This window comes from Girardinichthys multiradiatus, chromosome 15, assembly GCF_021462225.1.
Source record: "Girardinichthys multiradiatus isolate DD_20200921_A chromosome 15, DD_fGirMul_XY1, whole genome shotgun sequence".
NCBI classification, from domain to species: Eukaryota; Metazoa; Chordata; class Actinopteri; order Cyprinodontiformes; family Goodeidae; genus Girardinichthys; species Girardinichthys multiradiatus.
In genome coordinates this window covers 26,484,429-26,510,106 of record NC_061808.1, presented here as the reverse complement: position 1 = coordinate 26,510,106, position 25,678 = coordinate 26,484,429, and the positions used below count along the sequence as shown (strand labels likewise).

General features: G+C 37.9%; 1 protein-coding gene across 3 annotated transcripts in view; it reads left to right on the top strand.

The window, feature by feature from the left end:
* atad2b (ATPase family AAA domain containing 2B) overlaps nt 1–25,678 on the top strand; it is a 118,385-nt gene that overhangs the window by 58,138 nt on the left and 34,569 nt on the right. For all 3 annotated transcript variants that reach the window (XM_047387894.1, XM_047387893.1, XM_047387892.1), the window contains 2 exons: nt 3,788–3,910; nt 5,948–6,076. In XM_047387894.1, coding sequence (XP_047243850.1) covers nt 3,788–3,910; nt 5,948–6,076 — 252 coding nt within the window. The remainder of the gene's footprint in view (nt 1–3,787; nt 3,911–5,947; nt 6,077–25,678) is intronic.

Here is a 25,678-nt window from a genome sequence, read left to right as displayed (position 1 = left end):
CTTAAATGAGGCGCCTTCTCTACTACTGCATCATGCACTTCCCCTTCTTACTCCTTTAACACTGGCAGTCAATTCAACTCAGTTTGATTAAGTAAACAGATTCAATTTATACACAGATAAATTATTGTGAACTTAATCCATTAATATGGAGAGATTCATGTAAAGTTTAGTATTGTTGTATAATTTTGTGTTTTATTCACACCTCTTGAAGAGTTTCACATTTAGGTGATACATGGTACAACATTTTTGTTTACAAATAAAAATCCTCACAAGTGTGTGCATTTATAATCTGCCCACTCTACTCTGATAACCTGAAATGACACATAGTGCTGCCAGCTGCCTTCTTATGTTGCCTAATTGTTAAACAGAGTCCACCTTCTCTGAAGGCTTCAGATTGTTAGAGATTTTGGGTGCAATATCATTCATTTAGTAAAACAAGATGGTGGCAGCATTATGCTGTGGGGATGCATTTCTCCAGCAGGTACTGGGCACATTGAAGTTTGTGGTTCCAACATAACATGTGGAAATGTTCAATAGGTAGAAATGTTTTTGCAAAGCGCTGCGATGTCTTCCTGGGCTGTCTGCACTGGATGATCTAGATACATAAATAAGACAGTTGTTTTCTGTAGTGATGGCTGTAATCTAGCTGAGAGAATCGTGATGTAAAAACATCAACATCTGACATTTGAAGCAGTTAGCTGGTTTCATTATATTTTTTTTGAGAAGCAAAAAAAGACAGCCGTGCAGATATAATTTGTTACTTTCATAAACCTATTCCACCTCCATTTTAGGTGAGTTGTCAGTCAGCTGTGCATGATGGCAAATGAGACAAACCCCCTTTCAAGTTCTGAACCCCTTTTTGAAAGTGAAAGTTTGCTATTTGGGGAATCTTTAGCATCTCAAAAATACAGAGGTACAGCATAGAAGGGCTTGTCATTAAACAGACAAGTTGCACCAATTATCAATTCAATTAATTTAATAGTGTTTATAATGAATAATCCTAGTCATAGTTTTAATAACTATATAATAGTAACTAGAGTAGCGTTTCTGTAAATTATTTTGTATATTAACAATTTACTTTTACCAGTCACAATTAATTTTTTATTTAGATGGTTTTCATTTTTAGTTAATATTTTTTAAATTATTCTACGTTTTAATTAATGTTGAAATATTTCGTTCTTTAAAAATAGAAAAGAGCCATTTTTTTTTTAGCTATAAATGCAATACTGTGATGAGACTCATCCCATCAGAGTATCATACCAGCCTGTGCCTACTCATGGGAATGGCTCCCAGACAATAAAATTACTTTTTCCTTTTTGAAAATTCAAAAGAAGAGCTGCGTATAAACCCCCTGCTGATAGCTTTTCTACAGTGTAATTCAAACCTTGTAGCTGTGGAAGGCTGCGTGACACTTTAATTGCATATCTTGGTTTTTTTTTCTGCATCTTTGTTCCCATCTGAGCACCTTTTTCCAAGCATAAAATAGCCGTTGTAATGTGTACTGTTTGCAATAGTGCACCTGAATGTCTCAGATTTATAATTTGTATTTCCTGTTGTGCTCAAAATGGGATAGACAAGTGTTTATACTAAACAGCTGCTATAAAGTCAAGGTACAAAGATTACACAAGCCGAGTGTGCAGGCAATAAGGATGTTTGCTGCTGGATTCAAGTTCCCAACATACAGTTGCATTGCAATAAAGTAGAAAATCAGTTAAAAACAATACAAACTGGAGTTTCAATACAGACAAAATATTACCTTCAAAAACACAGGTATGAGAGTTGAATTGACAGTTTTTCCAGCAGACATTCATCGACACCCACCACACAGAGGGTAAGCCACAAAACCTGACTGCCCAGCTGTTTCACTATAGTTTCAAACTTTTACAATTCTCTGCCTTGATGAAGCTTATTTCTGTTTTTGCTCGGAGATCCTGGGTCATTTGCTTGAGAAAGGGTCTATAGGTGAAGCGCTAAAGGGAGAAAATGCAAATGGTCAATTTAAATAAACGATGAAGCTTCTCCTGAGCTCACTCAACGCCCAGGGAATATGGCCCTGTTCTCAACAATTAGGGTGTGGTGGGGCAGGTTTGAGATCAGCTCTCAAAGCGCTGCTTAAAGAAAACTCATTATGCCGTGGGTTTCTGTTTCTCCTTGTACTTCATGCTAACTTTGTAGAAAGTTTTATGTACTTTGAAAAAAGTTTGCCTTTTACTTCCTCACCTTGAAAGATGAGAACACCATAGTAAAAAGGCGTCATCTTTGCTCTCCACAATGAGTCTTGGTGTCACAAATACTACTTGGCTGCTGGAGGGAAGTGGAGATAAAAATCTTGTAAGTGTGCTGGAATACATTAGCAGCAGTGCTGTTTGTCACTACCTCCTTGTAGATGGGGAGGTTAGGTAGCGCTCAAAAGGGTACTGATGAGCTCTCAGCATTGTACCTGGCCTCTGACACCTCTTCCACTGGCAGGCATTTTTGCCCTTAAAAATGCACTTGCATGTACACATACTCGAATAATGCCGGCAGTAGGAAAAGGCACGCTCAGCCACATTGCAATTAAGCAACCATCTTCCAATTAGACTGCAAAAGCTGGAAGATTGTGACCACCTCTGTCCCGTTATGCCTGAACTGTGCTATTGCCTGCAGTAATGAGAAACTGTCTGTTTACTGTGGCTATGCCTTAGCCTGTGTCTCCAGCTCAGTCTTTATTTCCCCATTCCTGCGGATGAACAAGCGACAGAAGAACATTTAATGATGCTGTTGCTCATGTATAGAGGGAGGAAGCTCAAGAGTTTCATAGATGTAGGGAGACTTAGAGGTAATGAGTGTACATTTTGAAAATATGTTTCATTGTTTGTGTTGAACTTTGTACGGACGTATTTGTCTGCCTGGTTTTAATGTGTGATTGGTGATATCTGGGCTTTCATATGTAGGTGTTTCTTATCAGCTAATATAGTTTAAAGAACCTTTAAACTATATTTAGTTTCGTTTTGAAACTAAGAAAACACTATAATCTCCGTTCTCACACATACAGTAGACTGGGGTGAGTTTGCAATTGATTATTTGCGTTACATGCATGGCTAATTGTGGAGAAAATGCCTTGTTGGTCTTCAAGAAGAAAGAAGAAAAAATCAAAGCACTTTAAACCTACTTACAGTGTTCAGTTTAATGTGTGTTTAAAAAAGAGAGTGAGGAAAAGGAATATTAAGTTGTTCAGACAATAGCAGTGTTTGCATTTTTCAGAACTAACTCAGATATTTCCTTTTATAGACTAAGATGCTTGAAGCTTTAGCTTTGCTATGGGTCATGAGTTAATATTTAGTTGCATGACCACGTTTTTTTCTAAGACCTGCTTCACATCTGTGTTGCATGGAGTCAACCAACCTCTGAACAGGTATTCCATTCCAGGACAACAAAACTACATTACACAATTGTTCTACATGTCTATTTTTTCCTCAGAAACGGGATGTTTGACGTTACCAAACAAGTTCTCAACTAAATGATCTCACTGTTTGAACATCCTACTGAACACACCTCAATTTAATTAAAGATTTAGTCAAACAGAATCAGCAACATGCATATTATGGCTGTTCGGCCTCTTGCTTTCTGTATTACTCTTCTACACCTACTAGTTAGTTGTCATGTAGAAACGGTATTTCTACCCAGAACAGGGGTTGATCGAGGTCTAGGTAGTGATTTTGGATTGCAGCTGGCATTGTTGACAGTGAGGATGTATGTACTGCTTCTAACACTAAAATAATTTTTTTACTGTCCCTTTTCTCCTCAGACAAGGTGATCAGGCACAGAGCATGCAGCCTTAAAGACACAGCCCATGCTATTTTTGCAGCTGAGCTGGATCCTGAGTTCAACCGAATGTGTGAAGAGATCAAAGAGGCACGCAAAAAAAGGGGTAAGAACTTAACTATTTAAACAGAAAAGGGAAAACACTACTATAACATTCTTGCTGGCTATTAAAAAGCATTGTTTAGTAAGATACGTTACAGAACTGCTCTCGGTCAATATTCATTTAGTTACACCGGTTCTGAATGTACAGAAGTGATGTGCATAATAATGTTGCATCAGAAGGAAAACGTAGACTTCTTTGTACTGTATTTGTTTAAATAAAGAAATGTGCCTCATCTCTACATAGGTAGGTTAGGAAGAATACACGCTTGCTTGAAAACTGAGTGCAATCCAGTTTGTATTGACTGTGTGGTTTTCACTCTCACTGCCTCGGTTTTCTAGAACCTCTTTAAAAGAATATGTCTAAGAAGACAAACCTGCTATACGAGGGGTTAAAATCTGTAGGGAAGCCGACTAATACTTGATGGAGCAAGTCAGGTTTTATTGCAATGTGTGTGGTGGAGACACGTGTGTAGCCCGAAGGTCTCTCTGGATTTATACATTAACCTAACAGCTCTAAGCAGTGAAGCGTGGATGCAGGCTAAATCTAAATTACATTTATGTGCACAGAAACAGTCACATAATGTGGTTAATTGATACACTTTAGCTCAATATTCTTGGTGTTTAACTTGTCAAATGTTAAACACCAAGACATCATATCCAAATATTCCTCTTTGCTACCAGTGAGAGAGATGAAATGGCATTTTCCTTTACATGAAGCTCAGTTTTTGTTTACGTTTTCTCGCTTACCTTTGAGCAAAGTGCCTTCCAAAGTTATTCATGTGCCTTGAACGATTCCCTGTGTTGGCAAGATGCATTGATTGTGATATCGTGAGATGGAAGGAAAGGATAAGGAAATGTGATTTCTTTCAGGATTCATGTATTAAGCTCCATTCAGGTTCCCATCAAGTCTTACCAGCTTGCCTGTCCCTGCTGAAGAAGTGCATCCCCAATGCATGATGCTGCCACCACCATGTTTAATAATGGATATGGTGTGTTCATGGTGATGTGATGTGCAGTCAGGCTAAAAACGTAAAATTTTGTCCAATATGACCAGAGGGCGTTATTTCATATATTTGTTGTGTCCCCCGGCATGGCTAGAGTCAAACTGCTTGAACGCTCTACTTGGTGTTGGTCTATCACCATAAATCCCAGTAAAATACATTGAAGTCTACGGTTGTGACAAAATGTGGTTATGTTTAAGGGGTATGAATGCTTTTGCAAGGCGCTGCATTAGTTCCTTTACGTGTTTCTTTTTTGTCACGTAAGCAAGTTGGATTGCAGTGTGAATATAATCCAACTAGTTTAGGTTAGAATTTCAGAAATGCCTCTAAGCTAAAACATAACAAGAAAGCCTCACAGCACTGCCCCAAACCTGTTTTACAACTCAATCTTTAAAAACGTCCAAGGCGCCTGTTGACATTTGGCTTCAGCGTTAGAAGGCAGTGTTCCACATCAAGCTGTAAGCATATCAGCGACAAAGCTGTTTTCAAAGGTCACTCAAATACGTTTTATTTCCTCTTAATGAAACCAAAAGTGCAGAATTCTAAATGAACGTTTCTGCAGAATAAGTGAGCTGCCCGAAGAGAAATATAGCTGTATAAATTCTTATTGATCCCGTCCGTGTTCTGACATAAAATTATCAATAAACTCAGAGCTCTGTCATGCTCAGTTTAAGTTGGGTTAAGAACTTGTTTGCATTAGAGAGGTATTTTTACCCTTAAAATCTTTTGAAAAAAGTCAAACTCTGATGTTTGGTAAGCCGTAAAACGTTCAGGGCCAGAATATCTCTTCACTAAAGTTCTGGTTTCATCTTTGTCTTTTCCTGGCTGGAAGTTGAACAACCTATCTAACCGTTGTGAAATGTATCTTTAACATTTGTTGCGCATTTATGTACTGCTTAACAGGTCTTCTTGTTTAACTTGATCACACACTGATGCCCAACATTTAAACACCAACAATAACCATTCCAATGTCATTTGCATTAAACTGCATTTGAGCATAAGAACTTTGTCTCTTTGATAACTTCTCTGTGTCCCTGCAGACGTCCAGACACTGGGGCAGCCGACCACAGCTCCTGGTGCTTTACCAACTCGAAAGCAGCAATCTGCAGCAGATGAGCAGGCCAAGATGAACATTCAAGGCGAGCCCAGTTACAAACACTGCACTACCAGTGAGTCTTTGTGCATTCCTTTCTATCACATTTCGAGTGAGATGAATGGTTACAATCTGCATTGCTTTGCAAATTGTAAGTGTAAAGTAAGATCCGATAAGAAAGTCAGAATACAGTCGGTTAAAAAAGACCTGTATGTTATGGCTGATTGGGGTAAGTCACATCTACTGCTTGACTATATGAACACTAAACAAAAGGTTGCTGGTTGTGTTACAGTGCCTTGCACTAGTTATTCTTACTCTTTGAACCTTTTCACTCTTTTGTTACGTTACAACCAGAATTTACATTGAATTCTTTTGGGACTTTATTTGCTGGACTAACACAAGACAGTGCAAATTTGTGAAAGAGTGAAAGTCTTTAAATTTGAAAATGTGTGGTACTCATTTGTATTCAACCTCCCTCACTTACTTTAAACAACCACCTTTTTGCTACAACTAAAGCTTTAAGTCTTTTGGGGAATGTCTGTACCAGCTTGACTGAGCTTTCTCCTATTCTTTACTGCAAAAAGCTCAAGCTTAGCCTTGTTGTAGACATGTTACAAGCGTTTGCAGCTCTTAACAGGTTTCCTTCTGGGCTTGGTGTGTATTTACCCCAGTCTGCCTTTCTCCTTTTGCCTATCAGCTTTCCTGTCCGTGCTAAAGAGAAGCATTACCATAGCAGTACTGCGGTACTGGCCCCGACATGTGTCACTTTGGGGGATGTTGTGTTCAGAGTGGGGTGGTGCTAGTTTTGCGCCAGACGTTCTTCTGTAGGCACTGAAGTTCAATTTTGGTCTCGGTGCGCAAAATTTGCGGTGCTGACTTGGTTTGTTATTGCGTGGGATCCGAAAACAATTCTGAATCTCCCACATACACAGCTGGTAGGTGCAAGATGCAAGAGCTGTTGCAGTCCATTATGGGATATGTAATGTTACTGGTGTGTTATACTATATCAATAATAAATATGTGGTATTCTTTTGTGCGTTGGAAACAATCATACATGCTCCGTGGGGCCTGGAATTCGCTATCTCTGCATTAGATTGTATTTAGGAGCATTAGAGGGAGGGGAGCTGAATACGTATGCTCTCTAGCCTTTTCAAAATTGATCTGTTTATCTCATGAAATCTCAATAAAATACACCGAACTTTGCGGTCATAACCTGACGAAATGTGAAAACAGAAAACCCGATGAGCGCAAGGCCACACACCACCGCAGGTTCACCTAAATTTACTGTCTGTGAAGAATCAACACAGTGAGCTGCCTCATTAGCACGGCTGCTCTCTCCTAAGCACTCCGAACATGGCCATGCCACAGAGCAATTACACGCCCACCTGTGGTAAACGGCAGGTGCCTAAGAGTGAAGGGAGGGCCAGCGATGGGCCGGGGGCAGAGTAATGAGGCTGTTACCTGAACAAATGAGAGGTAAGCCGGTTTTGTGTGTTACGCCATACAGCTTTCACTTGGACGCAGAAGATTGCATTAGCCTGGTGAAACTGACCTAAAATATTAGCGAATGCATGAGTGTAAAGGTGTGTTGCACTGGATGATATGAAATATCGATGTCAAAAAAAAAAAAAGACTATTTACTTGGCAGCAGAAAGGCTGCTCTCCTGTTATTTATGAATATCCATATATTTCTTCTGTAGTACTACAAATAGGCACTAGATGGAGTGTTTCTCCCATGAGAGTTTCCCCTGTTGTACCTCTGCAGGGTGGAGAAAATATTGTAGCCTTTAGAAAAATTAGTAATGATTTTTTTATTACAATACAGTAACCCTACAATTTAACCAGTTTTTTCATAAAAAAAATAATTGTCTGTTCAGGACTTTAGGTGTACAAAATGCTAATTTAGTCATGCATTAACATCACTAAAGGTCAATATGGAGCTAGAATTTTACCTGACATATGCACAGTCAGACAGGCCTGTATTTGCTACTTTTGGTGTTACTCTTTATCTGGGAAGCCAAATGTCACAGATGCAGACCACCAATTTAAAAACGATTGGGGGACTCGTTATCAGTCTCCACCAGAGGTGTAATTAATTAGAGTAACTCAGGTGATTAATTTGTGACATTGTCAGCTAATTCTCACCTGGAGCACCACAGCAAGGCACCTATTAGGCAAATTGATCACAGAGTCGGGTCCTCTATGAGATACGACTCGAAGCACACGACTCTGTCTGATGAGGAGATGTCAGTCTCTAACCTCTGTGCCAGTAGTGACAGAGAACCAAATGCAGCTGGGTTATTCAGGCGTAGATGCCTTTTACTTTTCTTTTCATGGTAGGTCAGGGCACTTAAAAGTTGACTTTATCCCGGATCACTACCTGGAGCTTGAAGCAGTTCTGGAGCTTTTTTTGGTAGCTGCAGTTCTATTGGGATTTTATCTGGACCAGCCTTCCCCATCTCCTTCCATGCCTCTTTTCTATTTGCCTCGAGCTGAGAATTGCCTGTGACATTCAGATATGAATTAGTGGTGGCACCGAGGAGCTGTGCTTTTTTTGAATCACGGAGAAGGTTACATGGAAGGCTTTTCAAGGGCTGGGACATTTTCGAATCGGGTGTTAAAAGCAGCTAGAGCGGTTAGGCCCAGTTGTTCAGATGCAGACGGCTGGAACAGCTGGTGCTCATGCAAGGTCGCTCAGGGTTGGGGAGATGGCAGTGCTGCCTCTGTTAATGCACAGGAAAACAGAAAGGCTGGGTTTCCATTAGTCTCTGTGGATTGCGCTGTCATAGTTTCTCTCTTACTTCAACCTCACACATCTGCCACTCTCCCAGGAGCAACAGAAAACCCTGAGCCCATTACCTTAGGCCACAGTCCTGGGTTCACTTGGAGTGCATCGCCACAAGGATGCGGTTCATGTGGAGTGTCTTCCTTTCATTCATAATTAAGCCCTTTCAGCTTTTCTGTCACTGATGCTATTCAGCAAGCTGATTCAGTAAGTCTTAATTATGTATAATAGTCATAGGCTTTATGGTTAAAACATATTACTTTGGATTCATTCTTTCTTTAAATTTCACACTTCAAAAGCTAGTTGTCTAATTTCAGTGGCTTCACCGATCTCACTCCAGATATGCCTGATTTAGGAAGATATTCCTAATTAATGTGTTACATGACGGCACACTGTCGGCTTTATGTTTGCAGAGGCTAGTTTAAATCAAAACAAAGGTCTCAAATTTAATATGTGACAACTGGCAGAAAACTGAAATGTGTTTTAGCTCATTTTTGTACATCTGTTGTGTAAACTCCCCTTCCTTCAAGTGGTGCTGTTGTTTTCCTGTTTTTAAATGGGTTTTATCCAAGTCCTGGCTTCCCATATTATTGTTGTCATTATTATTATTATTATTACGTATTAAAGTATTTGAACAATTGGCACATTAATAAATAAATAAATACCAAAAATGAAATGTATTAATATAACCTTTTGAAAAGATTATAGGGCTGCTTTCCTTGCTAGCTGCTGTTTTCTTGACATTTCTGTCAAACTGAAATTTTATATTCTGTATAATTTATACTATAAAATAAGTGTTTTAGTAATAAATTGTTTGTAGCTGTAGGTTAGTAATTTATCACTTTTTGAATGCTAATACAACATTAACGGAGCAGACATACAAACAGCTACTGTTGACATTAAATTACACTGATGTGACGCTACTCCTATGCATTATTTACCAGATGGACTTATAAGCCATTCATTTTAAAATAAATATACAGGATGCTATTTTATCACTTTTCTGCAGTCATAACCTGTTCTCAGACGGAGCTTACTAATAGTCTATGATAGTCACTGAAGTAAGAATCTGTTGTGCATCTATTATAAATCAAGATACGTTGATGGGGAGGCACTGGGGGCATATATGCATGTGTGTATATATATATATATATCAGTGGCGATTGCTTGAAGACTGCAAGGGCAGCTCAGCTTACCCTAAAATGTCAAAAAATAAGTGATCAAATATATACCGTTGTGTGTACATGTCATTGACTAAATATGCGCTACATCGCCCTCAACCTTTGTTCAGAATCAGCTTCTTATCACTGGTAACCAGGCGACTTTCCTCTCACTCATTCCCGCAGCTTCACAGTGCTTTAAACAGTGAGTTCAATAGCGAAGCAAAAATGCTGGGCTTTGTCCCGCCCATCGGACTCTCAGCGTTTCTGGGGGTCTATGGGGCAGTGGGCTGGCCTCGGCTGGCCCGGACACTCAGCTTCTGCATGATGATTGGATGATCTGTCTGAGGCTGAATCCCTTTTTGATTGACAGTGAAATGAGCGAATCAGCGATACACATACACACACACACACACTGTGTTGTTGTAATTCAGCAAAATAACATGAAACACAGCTAGTTACTCTCCCTTTGCTTTTAACTGGGGTATTTAGCGGCAAGCAGACAGACATTAAACGTAGCGGTGCTCGTTTTAAAGGCTGGCCCTTCACAAAAGCCTCCCAGCTCCGAGGGGAGAGACGCAAAGCAAGAGCATTGAGGCTCCATCATAGCAGAACAGTTCAAAAACTATTTGGAATGAGGGGAAAATAACTATATTTATAAACAGATGAAGTCGTGTTTTAGACTGCCTGTTGGTAGCGGATCTGATCTTTGTGTGCTCGTGAGTTTTTGCAGCCATAACTGGTTCTGGATGACGGCTTCATAGCAGACAGCCGTTCTTCTCTCTACCACTAAAGGATCTTTTAGTGGTATGCAGTACCGGACCGTACCGGCTCACTTTCACCCCTGCTGATATGTATGTTTTATGTTCTGATATGTATGTAAACAAGTAAGCCAAGTATGGAAAAAGTACCTTTTTTGTTTTACCTCACCTTCAGTTTTCTAAAGGGTAAAAAAAACGAAGCTAATCTGTTTTTGCCCTGATTATTCATGATTTCTTAACCATCGTATTTATTAATTTCCCACATTACTTTGATATTAACATTTTACCCTTCGGGATTTTTATGCACCCACACAAAAACGTTTTTTCACTTTAGACCACATCAGATATAGGTTGGACTGGACTGATTTTGTTTTAAAATCTTCTTCTTTTTTTGTTTGTACAAATGAAATGCCAATACCAAAGTTATTAAAACAAAAATTGTGGTTTTAAGAATTGGCGTCCCTTAAAGGACAAGTTAGACCACATGCCAAAAAAGCATTGAAGTGGTGCTATACATAAAAAAGCCTAAACACTGCATTGTTCCGTGACTTGTGAACATTTAAAAGGGAATGTTCTGTACTAAAATGTCCAGAACGCTATAAAGAATGCAAGGAAAAATATAGAAATGTGAGTCTGGGAAAGTATGGAATTTTTACATGAAAAATATGTAGAAACCAATTATTAATAAACTCAAATGAGCTAAGGATGGTGAAGTGGTGCACTGCTGGTGCATAAAGGAACCATAATCTAATGAGGTGAATAAACTGACACCCTTAAGACCCGAATAGACCCTCCTGGATCTATTTTTATGGCTTAGAATTGCCACAGAATAAGTGAGTTCTTCTGTCCCCTTCTTCAAAGACATCTTCAGCTCTCAGTATTTGGTAGTGCTGTTTTGTACTGTACAATAATAGTTTAAATTGCTAATGTTGACCCTGGTGAAACACTTTTTCATTTTGCTGCACTACGATTGTAATCACAGCAGATTGACGATAAAGCTTAATATGATTCAAAGGTCAAAACAAAAACATATGAAAATGATGTGCTGATAGATTGCTAATATGATGGTTTAACTAAAACATGTCCATCTACAGGCAAGACAACTTACAAACCAGCTTGGGTTGTGTGATTGTTAAAGATGTAGTTTAAGTATGCTAGACCCTCCAAAAAAAGCACAAAGTGCCAGTGAGTCAGTTGAATGAGTAGCGAGTGGTAGGATGCACAAAGGTTTGCTATTTCACATGGAAGCATGATGATCAACCATAGACTGGAGAAAAAATAGATGTGATGTAGTGGAGCAGTTTAAATTGTTAACCAGTATCATTTGCTTTACATCACAGCACAGTTTAAAGGCAAAACCTAAGGGTTTTACAGATGATCTGTAAAATGCAACTATGCATGCTTATAAGGACGATCTTCAAGGCCACAAATAACCCTTTTCCACCAACACAGTCCGGAGCCCGTTCAGGTCGCCAAAGGTGATTTCGAATTGGTGACGCGTGTTTCCACCAATAATAAGAGGTTCAAGAGCACGTACTCTTGTTTAACTTGGGATGGCAGAATACTTGGGTTTTCTGCGCAAACCGTAATGTAAGCTGTGGGCAAGTTGAAGCTGCAGACAGTTAAAGCAACAAGAAAGGTGGCGAAGACAAAGAATTTACTGTGTAAACATTATTTATATGTTTGTGAAAACACATTAAACATGCATTGTATAACCACTTGTTTCCGCTACACTCGCGGATGCTGAACATATGCTAATGAAAACATTGTACATACCATTGTTCTTGCACTGAGTCGCCGTCTCCTTTTTCATATTAAATGTAGTTTATAGATGCTTTTTTTTAGCATTAAAATGAACATTGTGTGCAGCTCAGTAAGTGATTTTGCCTAAATAATCTGAGTGCAGCAGATGGAAGGTAAAATATGTTACCGATTGATTTTTGCAGTGAATTGAGTTTTTTGTTTAAGCCTAAACCAGCATTGTGCACCTCCAACTACATAGCGTGAACTGAAAGTACCTACTACGACGTGCAAAGTCCCCCATGGGTATTTTGACCTACAAAGAAGCAAAAGTCAGTCCATACTTCACTTACAGGTTAACGCACCGCAAAGCTTTGCATATTGGATGGGTTTACTAAGCATTCTTTGTAAAACTTATTAAATTGCTTGTCCTTAAGTGGTTCTCCTGTCAAAATTATCTTGCGCAAAACGTTTAAAGCTCTCAGCATCTGGTCCAAGAGGGATTTACCTCACTTCCCATCTGAACTCGATCCTAACCCCTCATTTACTCAAACTCTGTCATCCGTGGGTAAAGTTCCACAAAAGTACCGCATCCGGCACATTTCAAAAAAAGAGTCCCTCAATCACATTGCAATGTAAACATTACGTCAGAACTGGCGATACAAGGTCTTTTGTTCACTGGCAGCTCTCTAAATCCATGGCTGTTACTGCGTGATCTCTCGACTTCCCATGTGAAATTGCTACTCGTGATCTCGCAAGTCCAGTCATCCCAGTGTTGCACAGTTTGCTACGCATGATGGAGCAGGCACGGAACGCAGTCAGTGTGAAGAAAGGGTAAGGCTTCTTCAAGACCTCCTTCTTCCCTTTGTTCTGATGTAAGAACTTTTTTTTACTAAGACTACTGAGTAAAACAAAATTAAACCCATTTCAAAGCTTTAGCTTAAACCGAGGGAATTTATGGATGCTGAAATCTCTGCGTACTTTTCACTATATGTGTACACAGAGATTGACTGGCTCATTCTTTACTGGCCGGTGTTTCCATTTCTCATTGATGTAGGACCCAGTGAGGAAGTCAACAGGGAAGCTGTGACACTGGGCTTTCAGAATCTCGTTGTAGCACATTTGTATAATGTATTATTGAGAAAATATGAGCAGAAATGTAAGAAAAATATTTTTGTATCTTCAGAAGGTTAATACTTTAGAGGCATGCTTTAAAAGTGCTTAAAGCACTGTGGTAATGTAGTTGTCCACTGAAAAACAGGATACTTTCTGAGTTGCATCTCTTTTTGTTGGGTGAGATAGAACTCCGAGCATTGTAAGTTCTTCTTGTCATAACATTGTTTGGCTGCACGCTGTACTATGACATTCAAAATATTGATTGTAAGCATTTTTGTCTTGGTTATCAACCTGATTGTGACAAAAATTGACTGGCTGCTAGTTTTACCTTAATGTAGGTAAACCATAGCCAGAGGGCAAATGAACCCTCTGTGTTATTGATGCGACTGCGACAGCTAACATTTGTGCAATGTTGAATGTTAAATGTATACCCATAGATGATATAGAAACTGTCTGTCTTCAACAGTTTTGTGGAAGAAAGGAATGTTGTAGCAGAGCAGAGACTGCATAAAGTGTCCATCATATCGTTTAATAGCATGCCCAGGGCAAGAGGCAGCAGGCTGTGTTCATGTAGATAGAGCATGGCTGTGTCTCACCTCTCCTCCTTGCCTTATATCTCCCATCATCGTAAACAGACAGCTCCCCTCTTTTTTTCTTTCTCTCTCTCCTTTTCAAATGACAGTCCATCACTGTATGTTGATGAGATATCAGAAGTGATAATAAACTCCCATTTTTTACCTCAGGCTAAATGGTTTTACTGTATAAAAGCGAGGCTAGGATTTTTTTCGGTAGAAAAACTGGCCCAGCTTTTAAAATGTTTTGCTGTGTCACAGTTCATGAGAAAGCAGGATAATGAGCAAGATGGTTGCTTGATTTTCTAATTGTTGTCCTTTTAAATTTGACCTTAAATCTAGTTTGTGTCGCATGATTGCTGATTCATTCAATTTATTAAATGCAGCACATATAAATCAAACTAACTGGTTATTGTTTAAAATCCTTTAACCTAAGGAAATTGCATTTATTTACCTCAATCAGTTTAATTTAATCAATTAAATATTGTTCAGCCAATAGAGTGTCTAGAACTGGGGGTTGGATAGTTTTATATCTTATTAAAGTATTTTCTGCACCACAACCATTTAAAAAATGACATCAAGACATTGAGTGAGATCTTGAACTTCGTAAATTAAGGCCTTTTAAGTGCCCTGCTGAGGCATCTTAGACACACAGTCCGGTGGGCTTGGTTGCCTTTTAGTGTCAATGGCAGAATTGCTCTAAAACAGAGGGAAAAAGAGAAATGCCTGATGTTCTTTTGATTTTGTTAAATCCGTGGTTTAAGAAGAATATATCTGGTTCATTCAGAATATTGGTCAGGTCATGATAATTAGGAAGAGAGGAAGAGGAAAAGATACCACCATCATCATCATAACATGAAGGATATCCAGTACAAGGCCCATCTGTTTGCAGTGGCTTCAGCAGTAGATGCAGGGTGCTTGTGCAGTCTTTGACATTCTGGAATTTAATTTAAATCTTTTTTAGTTCTGAAACGAAAAGGAAAAGTATGGGGCTTAATTTCTGTCCTACTCTCCAAAATTATCCATCTCTTTATTAATTGGTCCCTCTCTCCCTAGTCATTACAGCCTCTTGTTTTATTTTTAAAGCCTTAAAAAGCCTTTTAAATTTATAGTATACTTTAATATTAACACTTCAGAAATGGTTTACAAAAGAAAGACAAATTCTGAGAATATGGAGCAGAAAACGTATTGGATTTTGACATGAAGGTTGTGTAGAAACCCTGCAGATGGATTATCAATGAGCTTTTTTCTTTATCCATGAGCTCATTCTGGGGAAGGACAAAGCTCTACTAACCTTAGCTGGCCAAGCTGTTAGCTGTAAGTATGGATACGGCAATGAACTACTTCAGTATCTGATGCCTAACTCAACATAAAACACCAATGCGGAAGTAACATGCATGCTCGTGTTTCTCTTAATGATTTCCCAGCACTTGGAAATTCTTTCTGCAAACTGAAATTCCCTGTTTTGTATAACTTTTACACACTAGTATCCATCTGTGTTAACGATCATACAATTTTATGGTAAATGCTTATTTAATTTGGACTGCACAGTATATTTTCATGTTTTTGGCCTAAAACAGCCACAAACCTGAAACCTTTAAATTATCTCCAGTTTTCCTTTTTGCTTTGTGCCATGTGAGAATGGGATGGACTGAAGAAAGCTTTTTTTTGTTGTTATTTAGGTGTACAGTTTTCTTGATGACTAGTTTAGTCACCAAAAGAAGTCACAATTTTTACAACTTACCCTAAGGACTGAGAGTTTGGCACACTCAAGACTGGTAAATATTTGCATGCCATGGGGAAAAAATATGGGAATGGAAAAATGTGTTTAAATAAAATGAAACACCTTACAAATACACACAGCCCTCACAAAATTATTCAAAATGTTTTAAATTGTGCGCAAAACAATATTTCAGGAAGCTGTGCCATCACACAGAAATCAGTGAGTTTAAAGAAGAGCGTCCCTGAAATTGTTTTAAAAAGTAGTTACTACTTGGATATACAACTAAAATTCTCAATGCATGTTCCAGAGTATATTTTAGAGTAATACATTTTATTACATATTAAGAAATTACATTGATCATCCGTGAGGTTGACATGCTTTTAAAGTCTTTCATAGTTTTAATATATACCTTTTTATATAAACATTATAGCAGGGAAATTCTCCCTGAGCTGCGCTCAGAAACAAATCTTTATTCAGTATAGGTTATATATCTACACTATAGTTTCACAGCATTTTGACACATAAGGTTTTTTTAGTAAACTGTGATATATAGCATCAAGCATAGAGTGGAGAGGAGGGATAATTATTAAGTTGTATTATTTTCTCAGCTTCTCAAAGGTCTTAAATTCTAACCTAATAATGGCCACATTAATGGACACACACACACACACACACACACAAAGCCCAGAGCATAGGTTGCCATTTTGTGGGCTCATATATCTCTTGGATCCTTTTGGTACCATGCATGAAGTAAAAGTAAAAGTATGAGATTATTGTTTCTGCATTGCGTTTTTGGGGTGCAGATCATATTACACCATTCTGAATGTTTCTGAAGTGCACAGTTTACTATGTTGGGTGCTTATTGTTTTGGTTTTGATACCCCATTGCTATATGGATAGTCATATACCTATATATTCTTCTAAAGAGCTCACCTCTCTTCCTGGGAGAGAATTTCAGTGGAATAATTGAGGATTGCTTCTCAGCGCCTCTGTTGCATGTTCAATGACTTCAAGCTGTGCTGCTCGTGGGAGATGGGCGATGAGAAGGGAGAACGACGATTAGGGGGTGGAGATGTGAGGCTTTCAAATGCTGGACAGAACATGTTGGATTACCAATAAATATCTGTATATTTCTACTTGGTTATTGTCATTTGTAGGAGCTGGGTCAAGTGTTTTATGATGGCAAAGTTGAGCATTTTAAACTGCTGCGTAAAGCGATTTATTGTTTTAAATTTGTTTGATTCTTTCTCTGATGAGTGTTGAAGAAAATAAACGTAATTTCCTTGATTGATTCCTTAATCAAATGGAGAGTTCCTCAGTGCAATCCTTTTGTTTTGAGAGTTAGTTTTCTTTAAGGAGCAGCTCTCCGTGTCTCAGAGGTGTCTCTAGACATCTGTCAGGTTTTAAATCTCACAACGCCATCCCAGCATTCGAATAAACGTGGATCTCGGAGCTCTGCTTTCTTTGATTAAAAAGGACTCAACTTTTTATTCTGCTTCTCAACAACAGCAAAGAGCAGCCTGAACATTTAGTTCGAACATTTAGTCTGGACTAGAAACAGAAAATTATACTGGGCCTCCTGGGGTTTTCACCCTCGTTTTTACCATAGCACAGTCGATTAGTCAATTTCAGTAAACATCAAAAGCCAGCATACACCAAGAAGCCTAATGGGGTGCTTTCACTCTCTTTGCCTCATTCTGATAAGTTGTAATTGACTGGAACAATTGCACAAACATGATGCATTAGTACTGAATTAGATGGGATGACTTATAGATTTGTTTTGTGAGACCAAAATTGTCTTTGGAACTTTCTGCACTCTGTCAGAAGTCCAAAGCGAACTGATATCTGTTTTCTCATTACGTTTGCCACTTTGTGCATTTAAAATAGTGTTGAGTTTAATATACATTTACTTGATGCATGGGTTGTGTCTAATGTGGGATTTATGTTAATGGAATATCTGGTTGTGTTTGGGTTTCTACTCCACTTTAGTAGAATAGTTTAGTTTTGGTGAATATCACTTCTGACACTGTAGCATCTTATCTCCCAGGTACATGAACTATGCTTATTTAGCATTTAATCCCAAAGATGGTGAACTAGTTAGAAGAAGTGATCAAAAGCTGTTGTAGATGATTGAGAAAAAGCATTAACCTACAGTTAAGCACAACATTATTCATATCCCTGGCTAATTTAGATTGGAAATTATTTCCATCCAACCAAGAGGTTTGTTACTGACAGGAATGAAGAGACCCATATTTCAAACGATAATATTTTTTTTATAAACATTTTATCGAAAAGTGCCGTTTCAAAAATTAATATCATTCTCAGAAATCTATGGGAAAAAGCCTTGTTGGTCTTGTAGCAATCAAGCCTTTTTATAATTCCCAACCAGCTTTTTGCATGTTTCCACTTGAATTTTTCAATGCATCATTGGTAATGTGCATCTAGTCTTTGAAGTTGGAAGCCCTTCTTGCCATCACCCTGATGTTAAGCTTACTCTACGGATTCTACGTTGGATTCAAGTAAGGACTCTGGCTGGACCATACAAAACATTAATATTACTTCCAATAACCAGAACCTTGTTTGTAAAGTAAAAAAAGGTTACTTTAACCCTAAATCTACCATATGTATGAATAAATTAAGCTGTCGTACCAAAAGAAACTTAATTTTAGTATTAGTCTTCATTAGTGGGGAAAAATGCCAATTAAGTATAGAAAAAGAGCTCAGAATTAATCTATTATTAATGATTGTTAAATACCTACTTTTCTGGAAAAATAAAGGCCTTTTCACATTGATTATATTTAGATGCTACAGGTTGTTTTTGTTTTTTTGCCACATGAAAACGTATTGATCATCTGTTTTTTGAGTGACAGGCAGATAAATGCCATGTCTATTTCATTGGTTCTTTGGCTTCTAGATACTTTTACATCTGAGTTTTAAACTGGAGCCAATGTCCTTGAACTGGGCACTGATGTTCCTATTTTGTTAATTTTGTGAAATGAAGGTATTGTTGATTACAGACATGATTTGAAGGATCAATATTTTATCCAGGATAATCCACTCCAGACTTTTCCAAGTATTACAGATTTTAAGTGATCTAATGTTCCCTCAAAAATGGAGAAATAGGTCTTTACCAAACTGCCAAATCGGAAGTTATTTTCAACACTGTGTTTATGATTTGTGTCAAAAACAGATATTGAGACTTTTCAAGTGGAATGTCTAATACTCAAAATGATGTCTGGGAAAGTATAAAGTTTTGAAATGGACATTTTTTTTCTCCAGCTTTACGGCTGAGGAGGAGGAAAAAATCACAAATTACATTGTTGGCGGTTTTTTCAGGTCAATAAATGTCAGACAAAGAATTATCTAGAAAGGTATCTCTTGTAGCCCAAGGAAACCCTGTGTCCCATGATTTAATTCAGTATCCCTTATTTTTGAGTTCTATTATCATACAGCTGCGATGGTCTGAATCCTTCAACAGACTCGCAGGGTTTCTAATTGGTATCTAATCTAATCAATTTAGCATGTGCAAGAACTCCAACAAAGAACAATAATGGCCATCACTCACAGTGAATGTGATCTTCCTTTAGTGAAACAGTTTGTAGACTCTAAGCTCACATTGTTGTAGATACTCAGAAATAATGTAAGGCATACATTTCTTCAGAGGGTGAATGGCTGTAACTCGTTTTAATTGTAAATAAAATAAAATGATTCAGCAGCTCTTAGAGTTACAGACACTTACAGGGTTAGGCTGGAAGAAAACGCTACACAGAAACAAATGAATCTGCCAACATTTATACAGACTAGGACATGGGCTGGTTTTTGGTATTGGTTTAATGTCCTTTTCGTTGGATGCCAGAATAATCTGGAGTTATCTGACTTGTGATATGCAGCATGAAGTAACACATTGCTGCCCATCCTCCTTATTTTGCTGGACACTTTTGCTCAGCTGGCTAAAAAGAGGGCTACTATCCTTTTTTCTTGGTTACAACTAGAGCTGAACAACATATCGAATGTGTGCTGTGTGCAGAACTGCTTGGCTGCACTATTTGGAAAGTTGTGATATTTCAAGGGACATGCAGTTCTGCTTGATATTTCCTGTGGGTCATCTTTGCTTGTGGTAGCGACAGTGCATCCGTCATACTGAATGAGATCACACAGACTACCGATTGAAGCTCAGGACCAGTGATTATCTTTTAAGACCAAAGATTTTGCATTAGATGACCATGGTCATACAGTGTGAACCCGGCCTTATCTTACCTGTGGCAGATGAGTGGCTTTCTGCTAAAAACTAGGCAATGAGGTCAACTACAGCCAGCATACGTCAATGCTGTTTTGTTTGTAGACACATGAGAGCAGTTAGGAGGATGTTAATGATGCTGTCTGGGCACACAAGGGTGTGTATGAGGGGCATAAATGGGAAGATTGAGCTGATCGAGCAGCTGACAGCTGCATACCGATGAGTATCTGTTGTCATTTGTAAGAATTTTCTCTATTTAAGATAATGTGAGGATTTAGTAGGTGTTCAGAAGAGAAATTCACTTTCTGGGGTATTTTTATGTTTAGAGACTCATTATTTAAAACGATCATTTTATCAATGCATGCCAATGTAAATTAACTTATTGAGTCACCTACAGTAGGGGTGATATTTACCACAAGCTCCTCCTAAACTCCAAATCTATCAGGAAAGAGCTGAGAGTGATTATTGACCTTTTGTTGTTTATGATGAGACTGAATGAAGCGATTGTAAATGAACTTACTTGATAGCATAGCTGTCAGCCATCCAGTTAAGAGCACAGCATTGCTTATTTTCCAGCTAATTCGGCTCCGTGTCACTCACCGCTCTGTCCCTTCCTACTCAATGTTCGTTTCGAGGATATAATGACGGATTATGTATGACTGTTAGGGGAGTTGTAGCTTGTTTGTCTGCTTAACATAGATTTGTATGGAAATCTCTGAGCTAAAACTGGAGAGGCGCTGCTTTGGCATCATGATGGCAACTGATTGGTTGGTGTTTATTCACGCTATTCTTCACGCAAAACTCAAATGAGCAACATTTTGACATATTTCCAACTAAATGAAACTGGCAGCCAAAGTAAAAAACATAGTACGGATGGTTAGGAAACAAACATCACAAGCCCACCATGCAGCTTACTGTGTTAGCAACACAGTTTTGTTGTCCTGTGACATCATTTTCCATATATGGTAAAGAGAAGGATTTTTTTTTTTTTTACTATTCAGCTAAAAATACTGTGAAAACCTTTTCAATTATCCCTGTCTGAACTCACCAGGTTTAGATATGTGTTAATTTGATTTGTTCATGCTCATTATTAATTGTTTTGTGGTGAAACGTTGACAGGGAGAAAACATTTAAAGTAAAAACTGCATTGTTGCAAGCTGATGGCTGGCCCCGAAGCTGACAGCCAGAATAAACCAGCTTATTAACCAGAACGTAGACAGGTATAATGACCAGTGCAATAAGCCCCGGAAATATGCTATTGAATTTTATGTTTATTCCATATTTTACCTAAATCTATTTTAAAACCAAAATAACAATAAATGGTATAAGTAACAGCAGTAATAATCGACATTATGTTTGCAGCAGTAGGAGTACTTGTTGCTTTTCCGTTTTAAATAAAACCAATAAGATTATGTTTTTAAATATTCGTGTGAATGCTGTTCTACCAGGGCACGGTTAAGTTTTTTTTAAGCTGGGGTTATCATACCGCGAGAAGCTCATACCAAATACTGTCTGTTTTATGGTAAACACATAGATTTCCTTTATGGAACATAGAAACTTTATTATATGTAAACAAACGTGGAAGCGCTGCCTCATTTAGGTGTTCTAATTATACCAACATAGAGCAACACAAGGATACAGTTTAAGCACAGTTTCCTAATCATAAGCCAGAATTCCACTTTTGTTCAGGGTTTCATAGAGCTTGTGGTAAATGCCAGTTACTTTTCACTTGGTATCCGGCTTTTAAACATCAATCCTTTCAGGGGACCCTTACCAGGTGCCTTCTCGTAATGTTTTCTTTCCACAAGGACTCCGATCACTCACATCAGTCAAAAGAGACAGCCGGTACATTGCTTTTTACATCCCCACTCCTGCTTTATAAGTGTGGCTGTATATTTTAGCTTCCTGGGGATAATTTCCCCAGGAAACTTTCATGCCCTGCTGTGGCTCCGTGTGTTTATAGGCTGACGTCTTCAGCACTTCTTGGAAGTGCGGTGCATTAGGGCATATCTGTCTTCAGTGAAGAGGGCACCACAGGCACTGTCATCCCACTGGCCATTTACCAAGCAGCAGAGAGGAAAAGGACAGAGGAGGATAGATGCTCCTACTAAATTACATCCTAGACTTGTCTCTCTCTTGTTTTGCAGTTTTGACTACAGGGAGTGCATGGTGTCCTGTTGTTTTTTTTTTCTGTGGCTGACCAGTAACAGATTGGCTACACACCTATATAATATTTTGTGTAAGATTTTACTGGCTTTAAAATAAGTAAGTCGGCAGACATCCTAGCATGCAGGGCAAGACTTGCAGGTGGAATTGCAGCGGCCATGAACATGAGATGATTTAGTTGCATTGTGGTTAAATGGAATCAGGTCTTTGCCATTGGATGGAAATTCGGTCCTGCTAGTAGCACTATCAAGTTTTGCTTTTGCAGGGATGTTGCCAGGCAACCAGGTGAATATTGCCTGAGTCAGGAGCTCAACCATAAAATATTTCCTGCATATAACTTCTCATAAAGTACATTTAAGTGTAGATTGTGTTGTGAGAAAACCGGATTTGTTAGTAAGTTTTAAATGTGCTAGAAGACAGATGTTTTCTATGTCCCTGTTGCTTTATACTTAGCTAAACAAATGCTCTAATGCCTCTAGCTTTGATCTTAGTGTGCAGAAAGAAGACTTGTATTGATCGTGAGCCTCGGCAATAAAGCACATAAGTTTATTTTCTAATTTGTTGAATGATTGTGTAAGCTGAGCATTGTGCCGGGAATATGTGTGACTGTGAACGAGGATGAAAAAGGGTAATGAGAAGACGTTGATGCAGTGGTGGAAGGATAGTGACTGATATCTGTAATTTGAAAAAGCAAAGATGGGATCATCTATTGATCTGTATATCTCATCAAGCCTCGGATCAATGTGTCACATTAGGTGACAAACGCCTTTTTCCATTTCTTGACCAAATGACCTGGACTCCCTTCAGGCCCTGTGTCGCCATGACAGCATTTGTGATAATCATTGTCCACTGCAGTGTTTACCACATTGCCACTTTTTCCTCCTAACCTGTTCTTTGGCCCCTTTTCCATCACAGTTAAGGCTCTGAAAGCTGATGTGCTTCTTCTTAGGTTTGATTTAAGTAAAATGTGGAGGAAAAAACGACAATATAATTTGAGTTGTCCTCATTTATGGTGAGGTTAGCAGTTTCAGTTTTCATTCTTAATTCAATGTCATCAGATTTTCCAGGTCTAGTTTACTAATGCTAACTCGGCAAAAGCAAAGACATCAATTATTTATATCTTCTTCAATCTTTGAAACGGTGGCCTTTGTAATGACTATTTTCAGCATCCACAACTAATAAAAAAAAAAAAACACATAGTCAGAATGGCATAATCTAAGATGTAAAAGTTGAGGAAAATCCTGCTTTTATTTTGAGCAAATTAAGTGGGGAAAAAATTGTTAATGTTAGGGTTAGGGTTAGGGTATTTATAATCCATGGTAACAGAAAGTCATGGATTACTCAAAAGTTCCAAGTAGCTTTGATCAGCATAAATAAGTGAAATACACACATGGATAAAATTGTTGGTACCCCTCGGTTAATGAAAGAAAAACCCACAATGGTCACAGAAATAACTTGAATCTGACAAAGGTAATAATTAATGGACACACCTTGATTTAACATGTCCCTTTGGTCACATTATTTTCAGGGGTACCATCATTTTTGTCCAGGCCTGTTTCTTGAGTTTATTTTTTTAAATAATTCTTTTGAAGCATGTTTGAAAAGCAATATCTGACTTTCATTTGTTCATTTTCATAGAATTTTTATTCGTAATTACCTTTGTCAGATTCAAGTTATTTCTGTGACCATTGTGGGTTTTTCTTTCATTAACCGAGGGGTACCAACAATTTTGTCCACGTGTGTTTAAGTAAGTTAAAAAAAATGCTTCAGGTACAAAAATTGTGCCTCTGGTAATGAAAATAAAATAAAAAAAATTCTTTAGGGATTTTTTTCCTTCCACTGAAAAAAAAATTACTAAAACTAAAGGGTTTTTTTGTTGTTTGTTTTTAAAGGTTTGCAGTGTGAGATTAAGCCACTGCAAAAAAAGATGAACTTTTATAAATTTGTTCTCCTGCATTTGGGGAAATATAGGACTACAACAATAAGCCCTGGTTGATTATACTGAAAACATAAAAATTTGTTAATTAGTGACACAGTTTAGTAACATTAATTCACCCATGCAAACTGAAAAAGAGAGAGAAACATACATACATAAAAATACCTACATATAAATACATATACACATACATATAAATACATATAATTTCTCAGTTTGCATAATGAGATGTGCTCTAAAACCGACGTTTTAATTTGTGAGACTTCTGATACCATTCTAATCTTTGGCAAAACATAATTAATGTAGAATTTAACTAACATACAAGTTTTCTTTTTAGTACTCTCATCACTACCTTTACAGAAAGGCAACATTAAATATATTAAAATGTATTCTGAATTATGCTTTTTAAAGTACATTTTAAATGAATTTGTTAAACTCTTTTTTTGTGATTGCTAGTTGAAACAAAAGGTCCCTGCTCCGTTTTATAAACGTATCCAAATAAACACATTCATCACCATAAGTATTTATGGAGATTACTGACTAAATTCACAGCCTGAGAACACAAATCTAAACACTTTACATTCGTCCTTGTTAATATTACACCAGTTGAAGAAGAGACACACTAAAGTCCACAAATGTCTTTATCTTAACTGATTGAATAGGTTTCCCTGCATGTACTCCAAAGAGTTGGCCTAAATACTAGTTCAAAAGAGGGAATTTGCCAAACAAGAAATCTCTGGAGGCAAGGATAGGGTTTTTTTATTCCAATGGAAACACACACACACACGATGATGAAGCACATAAATTCAGGAGTGAAAAAGGTAAATGAGGTAGGAAACAACAGACCATCTGTGAATTATTGTAGGGGCACAGTTTGTTTTTTCACATTGGGGCTTTGCTGCTTCAACCTTTGACAGTAAATTTATTCTAGATTTAAACAAAGTAGGGGTGTGGTAGAGCACACGACTCGTATTTGGAGGCTTCTGTTCTCAACTCAGCTGTCCTGGGTTCAAATCCCAACACCGGAGACCTGTGCTGCATGTCTTACCCCTTCCTGTGTACCTCCTTTTAAAAAAAAATAAAATAAAATAAAGGTTACTAGTGATGCAAAACACGTAAAAAAAAAAAGAAAGAATTTTAAAATGGAAAGGGGAGTCTGTATGTAAGAAGCTACTCATCTTACTTTTACCAAATAATTGCTTGAGTACAGCAGTTGCCACCTGCATTGTTCTCGTACATCTTATTGACCTATAAAATTCATATACTTTTATTTTCCATCAGTGCAGATAGTTAAATGTTTCATTAGGATAAAATATGCTAAAGCAGTTGCTTGAGCTTCCCTTAATCAACTTGCTAAAATTATTTGAACAGACATTGTTAAAGTATGTGTCTAATTGTTTTAGTTTAGTCTTTTGTAACTACTGTCCATGCTGTGATTTTTAGCTTTTGGTAATTGCATCTGCTGTATTAATTCTTTACATGG